Source organism: Mus pahari, chromosome 6, assembly GCF_900095145.1.
Source record: "Mus pahari chromosome 6, PAHARI_EIJ_v1.1, whole genome shotgun sequence".
NCBI lineage: Eukaryota > Metazoa > Chordata > Mammalia > Rodentia > Muridae > Mus > Mus pahari.
Window position 1 is genome coordinate 33,083,685 of NC_034595.1, and position 15,777 is coordinate 33,099,461.

Here is a 15,777-nt window from a genome sequence, read left to right on the forward strand (position 1 = left end):
TTCCAGCTTCTGGCTATTATAAATAAGGCTGCTATGAACATAGTGGAGCATGTGTCCTTATTACCAGTTGGAAGATCTTCTGGGTATATGCCCAGAAGACTACCTTTCTATTTTTGAGCCAGTGTCTCGCTGTATAGCTCAGGCTGGCCTGCTGCTCACTATGTAGTCCAGGCTAGCTTCTGACTCATGGAGATCCAACTGCCAGACTACTTACTTTCTCTCAAGGGTGCGGATAAACTCCAGGGTCCAGGATCCACCTAACTTTGAAGGATGTGGGGCAATGTTTATTACCCATCAATAGCTCATGACCACACCTGTCATGACCTGCTCATTACTGATATTGCTAGTGGGCCTTAAATTACTTCATTTTCTTTTCTGTGGATTCTTCAGTCAAATTCAGGTCTCAAGTATTTTACTTTTAAAAGATATCTTTCCAGCTTAGAAGGAACAATTTAGAAGAGCCAATGAAAATAAAACATAAGAAAAAAACATAGAAGTGGAAGTATTTCATTTTTCCATAGCTTTTCCTATCACTCGATTTAACAAGACTCACAATATCATAAGAAGTTGGAGTACTTATTCTGGGTTAATTGCCTATTGTGACAATCCAGGATGTAAAAATCAAACATCATATTTATTGAACATGGTAAAGAGAACTGCAAAGATGTCTCAAGTAGAAGCTCATGTTGCCAAGACTGACAACTTGAATTCAATTCCTAAGACCCACATGGTTGTCCTCTCACCTTTATATGTGCACACACACACACACACACACACACACACACACACTTAATTTCAAAACTCAAAAATAGTAAAGGATAAAGGAAAACAGCCTGTATCCATCACATCGTGTGTCTCATAGAGACATAAGATGCTTACTGTCCTTGTTCAATTATTTCTTTTATCTATTTGCGACTGAGAAGATGTTATTCATTTCTACAGTTTCAAAAGGAGCTTGACTTCTTCGGGAGAGTAATGCATGCATGTCCTTGGATTAACCTTTCTATGGTGATCCCATACGTCCATTGTTATTTACTCGTTTTGCTGAAGTTAGTGGGTCAGAAGAGTGAGTTAGTGATTCTTGTCATTCTTTCTGCCCTCATGCATCTCCAGTTCATCAGATGAAAAGCACTACTTCATTCTTTCCAGTATTTCTTGAACCTATTTTTCTCTTGGACATTCTGAACTTCTCATTCATTCTGATATGGAAATTTTATAGGCCTACAAGTCATAGGACACGAATGGTTGAGTTGGCAGAGGTTGTCCATAGGAAAACTAATATTCAAAAATCACTGGGAAATAAACTAAAATGACTCAGTTGATATCTTGTGCTAGCCAAACTCTCAACCATGAAACTCCATGAATATTAACTAGGGTGCAGTTGCTTGCAACCAAAATAGACAGTATTTTTCCTTCATTGGACTTACTTCCCCAAACAGCAGTCCCCAAAATACCATCTTAAAGTCCGACTCAAGATTTAGTGATTCCTCAAGGTTTTTTGAACATAGTCTATACCCCCTAAATGTACATGGACACGGCAATCCTAAAACAGGTCTAAGTTTTACTGCTGTGATATTTAATGGTTGTTATGTTAATGTAGCAGCCAGGCAGAACTGTGCTAAGAATTCAATAGAAGACATTTGTAAATGAAAAGGAAAACAAACTGAAGTTGCAGTGCTGTCCCTCACGAGCCAATAGATTACTTGCCTCATCCCTGCAAGGCACTTATGAGTCTATCAATCACCATGGAATACTCATGAAATGTGCTCTGAATGAACCATTCTTACCTTGTCCCATTTACATAGGTTCCAGTTTTCCTCCACTTCCAGTTGAAATAAATATAACCTTCGGAGCTTGGTATTTCCTCACAATATGGCTCTGGCCTAGCTTCTCGTCCTCCTGACAGTCTGCTCTACTCCTGGCAAACTCTTCCCCCCACCCCCCACCCCCAAAAGATCCCTTTTTACAGCCACAAGAAAGTATGATTCAACTCCTTGTCACCAAGAAAACACAAGGCACTGTGCCAGGGATGGTGAGAGAGTTCATGTTCTCATGAGACAAACAGAAGGACGCTTCTGGGTTTTCGCTACTTCTCCTCTTCCTGACTAGTCATCTTGCAGTATCTCTCTGACTTTACCTATGTAAATTCTTCCAATCATACCCAATCATTCAGTCATTCAAAGTTCCCTGTAAATCTACTCTTTATTTTCTCTGTCTCTCTGTGTCTCTGCCTCTGTGTCTCCTTTCTCTCTACCTCTACCTCCCTTCCTTTCTTTCTTTACCTTTATCACCTATTCTATACCACCCTTTAAATGGTTTAATGATGACAATTGATTTTTAAAAAGGGAAAACATTTGTTGATTGAAATATGCACAATATCCAATGAGATTTGAGGATATTTTTTTCTTATTCCTCTAAAGACTTATAACAGATGGCATTTGAGTGATGTTGTGTGTGTGTGTGTGTGTGTGAAATATACATTTTCAGTTTTTGTTTAGTTTTGTATAATTATTTATAACAAAATTTAGTTTTTCATGTACTTACATTCTTGTATTAAAACTTGTTGCAACTTAACAGTATTCAGATCCACATCTTTCAGCATCATTATTTTTTCCTTCCTATGTTTTTTATATATCAGGTTGTCTCAATTCACAGTAATAGGATAACATAATTTAGATCTGTTTCACAGTAAACGTGTCTTTTCATATTTCTTCCATAAGGATGTATTTTTCGGTGGTTTCGCTATATAAAGAGAGCAATGCTCAGACCTGTAGACATTCTTTAACTAAAGTACATTCCTTTCCTCCCTAGGCACTGAGGGTGGACCCATCAGGAGAAACCCAGCTGGAAATGTAGGCAGACCAGCAGTGCAGCGCCTTCCAGCACCACAGGATGTCACTCAGTGCTTGGAGGTCCGTGTATTTGACACACCTCCTTTCTATTCCAATTCTACAGACAGTTTTCGAAATACAGTGGAAGGCAAGTAAAAAAAAAAATTGGTGTTTTGAATTAATCCAGTTGGAAGAGCAAGTTGAAGTGCTCCAAATTAGATGGCTTTGGAAAGGCTTCGAAAGCCATTCTGATCACGTGGGTTCACGTGAACTGGCTGTTGATTTTGATTCAGTCAAAATTTCTGGTTCAAAAATAAAGGGAGTATCAGATTCCATTTGGCTATGAGAGAAAAGCCATGGGGAGTTGCCGACTTAAACCTCTTAAATGTCTAGAGCCTCTTTAACTTTGGTGCCTGGCCATTATCAGGCCAGCGTGTGTAATAAAGTTGTGCCGCTGCATTGACAGGCGACTTCAGTTGTAAAGTATTTCTTTACAAAATAAGATTAACAGTTCTTTAAGTCCCAATTACTCGACAGTCTGTACAGTCTTGTTTGTTGGGAAGTTTTATTTAAGTTACATTGTATCAAATTTTAAGGTCTATAAAAGTTTAAATAAAGGTCTACTGAGGCTTAACTTGATTTTCCTCATTTCATAACAATTAATTTGAAGTTAAAAAAATGCACAATTCAAATAGGTGCAATGACTTTTCTAAGCTAGCCAACAATTTATATATATATATATATATATATATATATATATATATATATACTGATAAAAGTTGATTCAATGTTTACTACAATGTTTACTTCATATAGATAACCAAAATGATATCTACAAAGCTTAAGTGGTCATTTTTTAGAGAAATATGCTATGGTTTCTGAGTTAAAAAATAAGGATTAAGTGTACTAAAAATGAGTAAGTTAGTGAATATATATGCATGACAGTTCAACCCAATCAGACACATTTAACTTAATCCCTAATCACACTCTGCCTCCTGACCTACTTGGCATTTATCCTTACCAGCCTAAACATGTAGAGGTACTGTGAAAATTCCCTAATATTTTGAAAGTAATCTTTCCAGATGTTTAAAACCATATAGAAAAAGTAGGCAAATGGTGACACATTAGCATTCTCACAAAATTAATTCTCTAAAAATAAATATGCTGGCAGTCATTGAAAAGGATAAAAGTGAGAAAGTGTCCAGGAGAGTGACAGCGGGGCTCCCAGTGGTCACAGCAGTAAACTGGAGGATTTCCACTGTCTGTGTTTCCATGCAGAACAATCTGTGCCTCGTCAAAATTCAGCACTTATACATTCTGACTATTATACTCTGCAGGTCGTTTTGTTAACCTAAAAACTACATTTGGAGTGCCATGCTAACTACTAGGTTAGCTCTGAATATAGCAAGCAATTGTCATCAGCCATTGCTCTAAAGAGGCAACACTGTTATAATGAGGTGATATTTAGCCTGGCAAGCTTTGACAACCTTTTTTTCTCATTAAATTACTGCTCTTGACTATCAATGTTGTGTACTATTTTCATCCTTACTTTCAAACGTAGGTTACAGTGCTCCCACGGGAAAATATGACCCTGCTGTTCGAAGCCTTCACAACCTGGCCCACCTCTTCCTGAATGGAACAGGAGGACAAACCCATTTGTCTCCCAATGATCCTATTTTTGTCCTCCTGCATACGTTCACTGATGCAGTCTTTGACGAATGGCTAAGGAGGTACAATGCCGGTGAGATGCTTCCCTATGTTTTCTGCAGGCTTTGCAAAGAGCTTACCCTGAAGGTGTGGTTATCAATTCAAGCTAGTCCTTGACACCTATAAAATACGCTCCAAAATAAAGATGCAGTAGCTCTCACATCCAGCCCTTGCCAAATACTTAAAACCACCTTGAAAAGTGTAGAAGTCTTTCACTACCGTAACCAAAAAGAAGACACTGGAGGCATTTTTTTTGCCATTAAAAAAATGACTACGATGTGTCTCAAGATTTACATTTTCCAGCAAACCTTCTCGTTGCTTCTTAGAATAAATGGAAGGACGTTGCAGATCTTTTCTGGGGTTTCACAAAAGAGTAGATGTGCCATAACCGTAATCTGCAGTTCTGTGTTGTATTACTTTACGGCCTCACCGAAATGGAAACTTGCTCTACTTGAAAAGTTAACTGGCTTTATGTCCCACCATAGGAGATCTCCTTTAAGTTCATTTCAATGCTTTCTTTAAAGTATTAATTTAGAGACCTAATTTACTGCACTCCTACTCAGCTAAAGAGAAGTGTGATGCTTTTCCAAATCGTGAAAGGATTTTCACTGGTTTAAACATCATAAAATTTCATAGTTGGGAAATGTTCTGCATGTTAGCTGCCATGCCTTTACCATGCACACACAATGCTGAAGGTTAGCTCTCTGTTGCTGTACCTTTCCAATGAGGGCATTCACACTTCTTTGTGTGTGACAGAAACCGCTATTGCAACCTGTTCCAGACTATTAATCTTTGTGTTGGTCAAAATATATTATTCTGTCAGGAACTGCTTAAGAAATAAGTAATCTGCCATATATGGTAGTGTTTATAATTTTGATAATCAGAAATTTGAGGTAGAGGATTTAGAGTTCAAGGCCAGCCTATGCTACAAAGGGAGGTACTGACTCAAAAAAGAAACATCAGACAAGAAGTTTACACATAAATTCTTGCTTAGCTGTCAATGTTTTATAAATTGGAATATACAGTTGGTATCCTGTCTCAAATTTCATGTGGATTTACATACATAACAACAAAAGAATTAGTTATGTAAGACTGGATGGCCTTAAGCTCACAAAGATCTGCCTGTTTCTGCCTCTCACCACGCCTCTTATAAATCTGAGTAACATACAATTCATTATCCCTCTTCTATTACTTTGAATTATGTATTCTTTCAAACATAGTGCTCCAGAACTCCATGCACTTTTTTTTTTCAGAAAAAGTAGTTTGTACATTTCCAAAATGATTGCTTCTTCTTGAGCTAGAAAGGAAATAGAGCAATCATAAATCCTTTCCTGAACATTAGGTGAGCACTTAATGTTTGCTGGACGACATTCTAAGCACCAGACATAGCATCCAGAACTCAGAAGTGCTGTCCTCCTGGGATTTTCCTACCTATTGTGAGATATTAAGATAGATGACTGTAAGTAAATACAGTAGAGTAGAAAGTGGAAAGTTGTTGTAGGTAAATAAAATCAGAAATATGATTGGAAATGATGTGTAGAAAAATGGAAGATCATCCTAAAACAAAGGGATTTGAAGGACCCTGATACAGCTGGAACAGAGGAGCCTTGGGAAGAGGAGGTGAGAGGAAGTGGGCTCAGCAAAACAATGGGAAGATACTCAAGCTCACTGCATTACAGCCTTGGAGAAATGGGCATCTTTAGAAGGATCTTGCTGAGAGAAGTTACTTGTGATCCAATTGTGAATGCTGTTTTTGCTATAACTCCTTTGTCCATTTTGGTGAACTATATCCCATAGCAGAAGCAAACTGAATTGAGAGTGATCAAGTCAGAATTCAATAGACAGGTAGAATGTGAGTTTAAAATTTTAATTGAATTATAAGCCTTAACATAGAACTTCCATAGGTTACTAGTACTACAACAGGATGTGAGACTGAGGAATGGAAGGGGGCTTCTTTGGTCAGTGGACCAATACCTAGCTAGCACCATCAGGCACTCGGTATATTTAGATAAGTATTTTACTTCTTGCTGTACATGTTAAAACTAAAAAGACACAGAAATATGAAAGCCATCGCCATTTTGGTACCTGACTTTTTCTCAAAGGAAACGCTGAGCCATCCTTTCATGACTTCACAGATCCCACGTCTCCTACGAAAGGACACCCTTCCCCTTGCTGACCTCTCATATGCCAAGTGTCCTCAAAGAAGCAGTTAGTGTCTCTCCAAAGCACAGATCCACCTCTGGTTTGGGGTATTCTGTGTGGTGTTTAATAGCACTCATATAAATACAGATTAACAAGAAAAACATAGCTCGCTCTTGACACAGAGAACCTATCCTCACTTTCATCCTTAATCACACAAAAGAGAAAGCACTAAAAAATAAATACCAAGCCGGGCGGTGGAGGCACATGCCTTTAACCCCAGCACTTCAGCACTTGGGAGACAGAGGCAGGCAGGTTTCTGAGTTCGTAGGCCAGCCTAGCCTACAGAGTGAGTTCCAGGACAGCCAGGGCTACACAGAGAAACCCCGTCTTGAAAAACAAACAAGAAAAAAGCCTTCTGTTTAAATGGCTGATTTAGATAGAAGGAAAGGAGAAAACAGGGAGCAGTGTTCTAAAGATCAGATTCAACTTTTAATACTTATTTCTGTCAAAGTAAATTGAAAAAAATAGAAATATTAAACAGATACAACTGAGGTCAAGGACAACCATCTGCCAAGTTTGAATTACAGACCATAATAGAGAAAGGGCAGATCTGGCTCTTCATTGACTGAAAAATATGTTTTGTGGATTAATTTAAATTAACTTGTGTGGTTTTAAAACTGAAGAGCTGAGAATCTTATCCAGAAGTATAAGTCACGTTCTCTCAAGACACATACTTGGTACCATGTTCTCCCTGTTCTGCAGGGACACTTGCCTTGTGACTACCCTTGACGTAAACTCTAAAATCATTTTCTATGTGTTTCTTGCCCACTAACCTCCTTCAGAACACAGCGACTACTTTGATATCAACTAGCTGTCTGCTAACACGCTGCCTTTGGAATATTTTAGATATTTCTACCTTCCCATTGGAAAACGCTCCTATTGGACATAACAGGCAATACAACATGGTTCCATTCTGGCCACCAGTTACCAACACAGAAATGTTTGTTACTGCTCCAGACAACCTGGGATATGCTTATGAAGTTCAATGGCCAGGTCAGTTTTGTCAGTGTGTTTTTACTGTGGTGTTCTCCAAAAGCAAATTGGTCATCTTGAAAGTAAGGTCCCTCACAGTCCTGAGTTAAGTGTGTTCTATTGGATATGAAGCTCTCGCATGAGTTCTTATTTGGGAATAAAAAAATCTGAAAAGTTGTCACTTAAGGAGTATTCACTTTGACCCAGTTCTGAAATCATTGTACAGCACTCTATCTTACTTGATTGTCATAGTCTTTGGAGATGAGTATTTTATTTCTCATTTTGCAAATAAATGAAAGAAAATTAGTTCTAATACTGAAGAAGTTATATTTCTCGTAAAGGACACGCTGAGTTGTTTTGTTGTTGTCGTTGTTTTGTTTGTTTGTTTGTTTGTTTTGATTTTTCAAGACAGGGTTTCTCTGTGTAGCCCTGGCTGTCCTGGAACTCACTTTGTAGACCAGGCTGACCTCAAACTCAGAAATCTGCCTGCCTCTGCCTCCTGAGTGCTGGGATTAAAGGCGTGTGCCACCATGCCCGGCTTGGATTTTGGTCTTGCTTTGGTCCAGTATTTTCCCACAATGCCCACTTTCCTCCACTTTGGAATGGTAATATAAATTCCACACCGTTTTATGTTGTATGTAATTTGCTTTTTGGAATTAACTTGAGGCAAGAGATTTGGACTTTTAAGCAGTGTTGAGACTGCGAAAGACCTTTGAGGACTTTTGAAGTTGGACTAAATGCATTTTGTATTATGATGTAGCCATAGGCTTATGGAGGCCAGAGAGTGGAAAGTGGTTTGAATGAGAATGGGCCCTATAGGCACGTATGTTTGAATACTTGGTCCTAAATCTGTAGAACTTATTTGTGAAGGATTAGGAGGTGTTGCCTTGTTGGAGGAGATGCGTCTCTGGGGGTGGGGCTTTGAGCTTTCAAAAGCCCATGCTGTCTTAGTTGATTTTCTATTGCTGTGAAGAGACACCACGATCAAGGCAACCTGTAAAAGAAAGCATTTAATTTAAAGTTCAAAGTTCCAGAGGGTAGTAGAGTGGTGGTAGGTCTCTTAGATTACCAAGGCCAGCAGAGTAACAATCTGACCCTAAGTAGTTTATTTTAGGCACATTAAAGCACAGTTTGGTAAGAACTTCTCTGGTGGTCATTAGCTCAATCCCATGTGTAAAATAAAGTTTAAGGTATGACTACATTGGAACTTTTTGTAAAGTATTGTCTTAGTCAGGGCTTGTATGCCTGCGCAAACATCATGACCAAGAAGCAAATTGGGGAGGAAAGGGTTTATTCAGTTTACACTTCCAACATTGCTGTTCATCACCAAAGGAAGTCGGGACTGGAACTCAAGCTGGTCAGGAAACAGAAGTTGATGCACAAGCCATGGGGGAGGGGATTTTATTTATTTATTTATTTATTTATTTATTTATTTATTTATTTATTTATTTTACTGGCTTGCTTCTCCTGGCTTGCTCAGCTTGCTTTCTTATAGAACCCAGGACTACCAGCCCAGGGATGGTACCACCCACAATGGGCCCTCCCGTTCTTGATCACTAATTGAGAAAATGCCTTACAGGTGGATCTCATGGAGAGGCATTTCCTCAATTGAAATTCCTTTCTCTGTGATAACTCCAGCTTGTGTCAAGTTGACACACAAAACCAGCCAGTACAAGTATATAAAGATAGGTTCTGTAGATTGACTACATGTGACCTCTTCTGTAAAGATATGTTACATGGATTGACAAGCTCATGGTAAACCTCCCACTGCAGAGTCCATGACCACCATGGCAGGGAGCACGGAGCAGACAGACAGCTATGGCAATGGAGCAGTAGCTGAGTACTTACATGCTGAGACAATAATCACAAGGCCGAGAGAGAGAGAGCTCTTGGAATTTAATGAGCTTTGAAACCTCTAAGCCCACCACCCAGTGACTCATCTCGAACATGGCTGCACCTCCCAATCCTCAAACACTTTCACCAACTTTAGAATAAGCAGGAATATATGAACCAAATATATGAACTCTGGGAACCATTCTCTCAGTGCATCACATACGCCGTTGCAGTTAGTTCTCTCCCTACCCCACCCCAACTCACAGTGTGTCTTAAGATAGAAAACTCAGCTACTGCTCCAGCACCATACCTGCCTGCTACCAAGCTCTCCTTTATGATGGTCGTAGATGCTCTGAAATGTAAGCCCCCAGTAAACTCCTTTGTCTATAAGTTGCCTTGTTCATGGTACCACAGCAATAAAAAAGTAACTAAGACAGCTATGCAGATGGAGTCTATCTTAGGGTTTCATTGCTGTGAAGAGACACTATGACCATGGCAACTCTTACAAATGAAAACATTTAGTTTGGGCTGGCTTACAGGTTCAGAGGGTTAATGCGTTGTCATCATAGTGGGAAGCATGGCAGCATCCAGGCAGACATGGTGCTGAAAAAAGAGCTGAGAGTTTTACATTTTGGAGGCTGAATTTTGAAGAGACTGGAGGTGGTGGTGGTGATTATATGATGATTGTAATGATGAAGATGATGGTGGTGGGGTGGTGATGGTGATAATACAACCCAACTTTATTCATTTTTCTCTGTGTGTGAACCTAGGGTTACCATAAACAAGTACCTGTTATTTCCTTTCTTAGGGTAGAGACAAAATGGAGTCCTCAACCCAACACAAACCCTACCTTTTACAGACTGGGTTTCTTTTACTGCATAGCCGGGACTGGCTTCCAACTTGTGATGCTCCTGCCTCAGCACCCAAGTTCAATGTACTACCATGCCCAGATCATTTTCCTTTGCTACCTACACACAACTCAATAAACACAACGCTAGGTTTTGACCAGCTTTGTGACAGAATTTTTACTTGAAGTTGTCTTAATGAAATGTTATTTTGAAATGTTACAGAAGATGGGGGAAATTGCATTCCTCACTTCCGGAAACACAAAAAGAATATACTACCCACTACCTTGATTTTAAATCTTCCCAAAGTGGTACACTTGAAAATAAAGTCTCATTGACACTACACTGTTTTTTCCTCAAATCAAAAATTGAGATGTCTAAAATAACTTTTGAGTTTTCAAAAAACATCTCCTAGAACAAGTTGTACCTAATTTTGCAAAAAGCTACCCAGTGTCTCGGAGGCGTAATTTAAAATAGGCACTTCAACCAGACCTTCAGGACGGAGAGAAAGGGCCCTAGAGACTAATTGCGTAAACACTGTCCACCTTGTGATTCGGTGAGCTTCTGGGTTGGTGACCAGCGAGTGCTGAGTGTCAGGAGCATGGTGTGCCCACTTACCAGGCCACCTGTCCTTTTTCTAGTTTGGTCTATGTGCGACTATTATTAGCGTCAGTCCTCAAAGGCCTGGCTATTTAACACAGAAGCTGGAATTGGCTTAACAAATGCACAATCAAAATCTATTCCCAAATCAGGCTTCACTTGTCCACAGTTTTAATCTCACAGAGGTAGAGTGATCTCTGAGCTTGTGGTTAGCCTGGTCTATACAGCAAGTTCCATGCCAGTCAGGGCTACATAGGGAGACCCTGCCTCAAAATTTAAAATAAAGTAATGTAGCCTTCCAGCGGCCATGAACAAACTGAGTTTACCTGAAAGAGGGGCTGGAAATGAAAAAGAGATGGGGAGATGGGGTGGGAGTGGGGGAGTGGGATGGGGTGGGGGATTCAAGAGAAGAATGAAGTCAAGACAAGGTTCTGATCAAGGCTCCAAGTTTAATATTCAGCACTGTGTTTATATAGGGCAAGCCCACAGACCCCATCCTTTGGTTTCAGCTGGATTATGTTGCAAAGCAAGGTCAGCGGGGCAGTCTACTATTCTAAGTTCCTGTGGGAACTTGCACGTGCACGTAAGGCAGATGACTCCACCCAAGGCACATACCACCAAGGCAGGTGACTCCACCAAGGTCGATAATGTCCTCTGTGGCATGTGCTCATGGTCTGTTTAGCCTGTTCAAGGCTGGGAAGGCCATAAAATAACATAACAAAATAAAATAAATAAAATATTTTCTAGCAAGGACAAAGATTTAAGCATAAAGGCAATCATGAATACTGTATGAGTAGACACAGGCCTATAGTACCCCTGAGGGGATTGAGTCCAGTGTAATCAAGAACACCTGAATCTGCAGGTATCCCAGTACCTCACAAAAAGAAGGGTGTATCTACATGTAATCCATATACACTGCCCTTCATATTTATACAACTTTATTAGTTTTTTGGGGGGGGGGTGACAGGTACAGCATATAGGACATTTGTAGAGGTCAATTCTCTTCATCCACCACGTGAGGGGATTAAACTCAGGTCATAAGGCTTGGCGACTGTTGTTAGGTATCCTCCGGAGAAAACTACTCAGATGCAGGTTTGAGCCAATAAATCTTTACTAGCCAGTTGGTGACTAGCCTGGGAACTCCGGAAGCCAAAAGGCAAGGTTAGCACATTTAGAGACCATCTCAGAACTATGGCCTTTGATGAATTAGGGCTTTGTTTTCACTTCGGCAGGTGGGGTTGTCTACTACATGCTGAGTTTTATGGCCTGAATGCTATTTCCATCATGGAGTGAGTCAGTTGTACTAAGGTCTTGGGGCCTCCTCAGGTCTGGGGAGCTGTTACAGTGACAAGCACCAGTAGCTGCTGAGCCACCAAAAGCCCTGTATTACCGGCAGCAAATCATCTCTGTGGAGTGTGCAGTACCCAATGCAATATAAATGCTATGCAAATAAGGAGTTGTTCTAATATCTTGCTTAGCGAATATCGACAAGAAAGTTTCTGCAGATCCCAGTTCTGACACAGTTGTTTTTGAACTGAGGTTGATTGAGACCACATGGAAGCCATTGATACAGAGGGTCAGGTATGTGTAGTCTTTTTTTCATATTTCATGGGATTAAGTCCAGAACCTTGAACATGTTAACACACAATCTTACTGAAGTAGAATAAGGTACAGAAGACCAATTATTGAATGTTGATTTATTGATTTCTTTAGTTACTTAAAATACTGTTTCTACTTCCTATTTGCCAAGCTTGACTTCACTTGCTACCTGGAACAGAATGACCTGGAGAAATAGCTGAGACAATGGGCTGTTGCCCTGAGCAACCTGCTGACTGCCCTGTGAGCTTTTGTAAATTCTTGCTTGCCTGCCCTCCCCACCTTGTGGTTTTAGAGTACAGAATGGGAATATAAACTAGCCTGGGGAGGAAGCCTTTCAGGAGCTGTCCTGGCTTCCACCCACCCGTGACATCTCCTCATTTCCACTCTCATTGGTGTCACAGTGCTTATTCCAGAAAGATTCCTGCAACATCACTACTGTCTGGGAAGATTTTACCCTTTTAAATCATGTCTGCCATAGCTTAGCACCCAGAAGCCACTGCTCAAGACTGGGTACCTAACTAAATATTTTAAACTTCTCATTAGGAGAAAACTTTCCATGTGCATAATCAAAAGATGGCATGGCAATAAAAATAAACCATATGAAAGAAAAATGGCTGGTTCTTTAATAAAATGTACTATTATTGCTGTGTACATGATGTTAGGTGGGTGTGCACGCCAGAAGGCAACTTTGTGCAGTTTGTTCCTCTCTTGTACCTTTATGTAGGTCCCAGGAGTGAGCTCAGTTCAACAGCTGTCCTTGAGTCATCTTGTTAGCCCAAATGGCTGTTTTGTTTTTTTTTTTCTTTTTCGAGACAGGGTTTCTCCGTGTAGCCCTGGCTGTCCTGGAACTCACTTTGTAGACCAGGCTGGCCTCGAACTCAGAAATCTGCCTGCCTCTGCCTCTCAAGTACTGGGATTGAAGGTGTGTGCCACCACCGCCCGGCTCAAATGGCTATTTCTTTAATACTTGTTTTTATTATATGATTTTTTTATATGTGGGTATTTTGCCTGAATGTATGCTTGTGCACCACATGTATGCCTGGTATCCACAGAGGCTAAAAGAAGGTGTGGGGTCTCCTGAGACTGGAATTGCAGATGGTTGTGAGCCATCATGTACATGCTGGGAATTGAACCCATGTCCAACGGAAGGAAGAACAATCAGTGCTCTTAATGACTGAGAAAAACAGTGACACTGTACAAATGGCCATCTCCAAGTAGCTCACACTTCTGATAGGCCAAGTTACACTCTGCTCAATGATAACTTTGATCTTAGTACTTGATCTTGGGAACAAAAATCTCTTCCAAATCATAATATACAAAAACAAAAAACAAAAAAACACTCATAGAAAATTGAAGGAGGGGCCTAAGTAACAGACAGAAAATTCACAATAATGACCAATAAACATATTTAAAAGGCTTATCTAAACCTTCAACAGATGAAACACATGTGAGACCATCACTCCAACTCTACTTCCTCCCTTTCTGATTGATAAAACTTATAAAAAGCTGTATTGATACACAAATGAATACTTTTGCTGAACATCTCTGAAGATGTATTTTAGTTGTTATTGCTATTTAAACCATTAATGCAACTTGTAAGCATTTACCTGCCATATGTACTCAGTATGTTTATGAGTTTTCTTGGTAAGAGTGATCTTGCAGTCACAATTAATAAGGGAGGAAGCATGGGAGAGGGAAAGAGAGGGAAGGAGGGAGTGAGGGAGAGAGGCAGGGAGCAAACAGCCTAACCCTGGCAGAGAAGAAATTGAAGCTTATCCCAGGGGTGCATATGTCAAAATGCAGTGTTCACATGTGTGGCATTGGCAAAGAGTAGAGAAAACATTTATAAAATAAACAAGTTGATTAATTTAATTGAATGATAACCCCAGTTAAAAGGAAAGAAACAGAGCCACAGCTGAACAAGCACTGGGATGTGTCACAGAGCTCAGGGCACTTCTCAGGGCACTGTTTTGAGATAAACAGTGACACCTAGATTATACAAATGGCTGTATAATCATCTCAAGGCAGCTCATACTCCGATATCAAATCAAGCTACACTCTGTTCAAAGATTTCATAGTTGTGCTAGCATAGAATTTTTAGTTCTTGAGGTGACAAAAGTCACAAGCCAGTGTGGGACAGGAAGTAAAGGGGTGTGGTCTTTCTTGTTAGAGCCTTACTAATGTCTGCAAACCCCTAAAACCTTTGTGACATTCTTGTGGTGGGAAAAGCCTGTTACACACAAGAACATGGTGCAGAAGAGGAATCAGAGAGGCCATCTGCCAATCAGAGTGTAAAGACCACAGGATCTCCGGTGGTTGAGAGTCCATGAAACATAGCTTTAGCCAGTGAGACTTTCTTTAGAGTCTTCCCTATTTGTTTATCCACCAGTTCATTTTCTGATTTCTAAAAAGCCCTTAGACCACAACCAGGGCACACAGTGCCCTGTGCATGGGTGCTGCCAACCCATTGACTTATTTGTCCTTCCCCCCTCTCTCCCTCCCTCCCTCCTTTCTTTCTGTTTTATCAAAAATGTTTCCAGTATCCCAGACTGGCCTTGAACTCTCCTCGAAGCTGAAGATGACCTTGAATTCCTGGTCCCCTGCCTTTACCTTCCCAGAGTAGTGCTGAGGTTTTCTGTTGAGGTCCTTGATCCACTTGGACTTGAGCTTTGCACAAGGTGACAAATATGGGTCTATGTTCATTCTTCTACATACAGATAGCCAGTTAGACCAGCAACATTTATTGAAGATGCTTTCTCTTTTCCATTGTATATTTTTAGTCTCTTTGTCAAAGATCAAGTATTTTTCTATAAATAATATTTTATTGTAGAATAACTTTAACATTTATAAAAAATCTGAGTAGCATAGGGTTCCTGTGTATATCCTACTTCTAGTTCAACATAATGTTAACAGATTGATTACCATGGCACAGTTGTCAAAGCAAGAAATCTAGCGAAAATTAAATTCTAGACTTTAAGTTTTTCTAGTCCAAGCCCCAGACATTTTTCCTTCCTCCCTCCCTCCCTCCCTCCCTCCCTCCCTCCCTCCCTCCCTCCTTCCTTCCTTCCTTCCTTCCTTCCTTCCTTTCTTCCTTGACCTATGACAGTTGTGTTCATATTTTGTGCATGTATGTCGGGGTTTTCCTTTGTTCCTTTTTGAGAGGAGATTTCACTGCATAGCTCAGGCTT

At 40.1% G+C, this 15,777-nt stretch overlaps 1 protein-coding gene across 3 annotated transcripts in view; it reads left to right on the forward strand.

Annotated features, from left to right (window-relative positions):
• Positions 1 to 15,777, forward strand: part of Tyrp1 (tyrosinase related protein 1) — a 26,140-nt gene that overhangs the window by 8,940 nt on the left and 1,423 nt on the right. For all 3 annotated transcript variants that reach the window (XM_021201152.1, XM_021201154.1, XM_021201153.1), the window contains exons 5-7: positions 2,812 to 2,979; positions 4,393 to 4,572; positions 7,587 to 7,733. In XM_021201152.1, the coding sequence (XP_021056811.1) occupies positions 2,812 to 2,979; positions 4,393 to 4,572; positions 7,587 to 7,733 (495 nt within the window). The remainder of the gene's footprint in view (positions 1 to 2,811; positions 2,980 to 4,392; positions 4,573 to 7,586; positions 7,734 to 15,777) is intronic.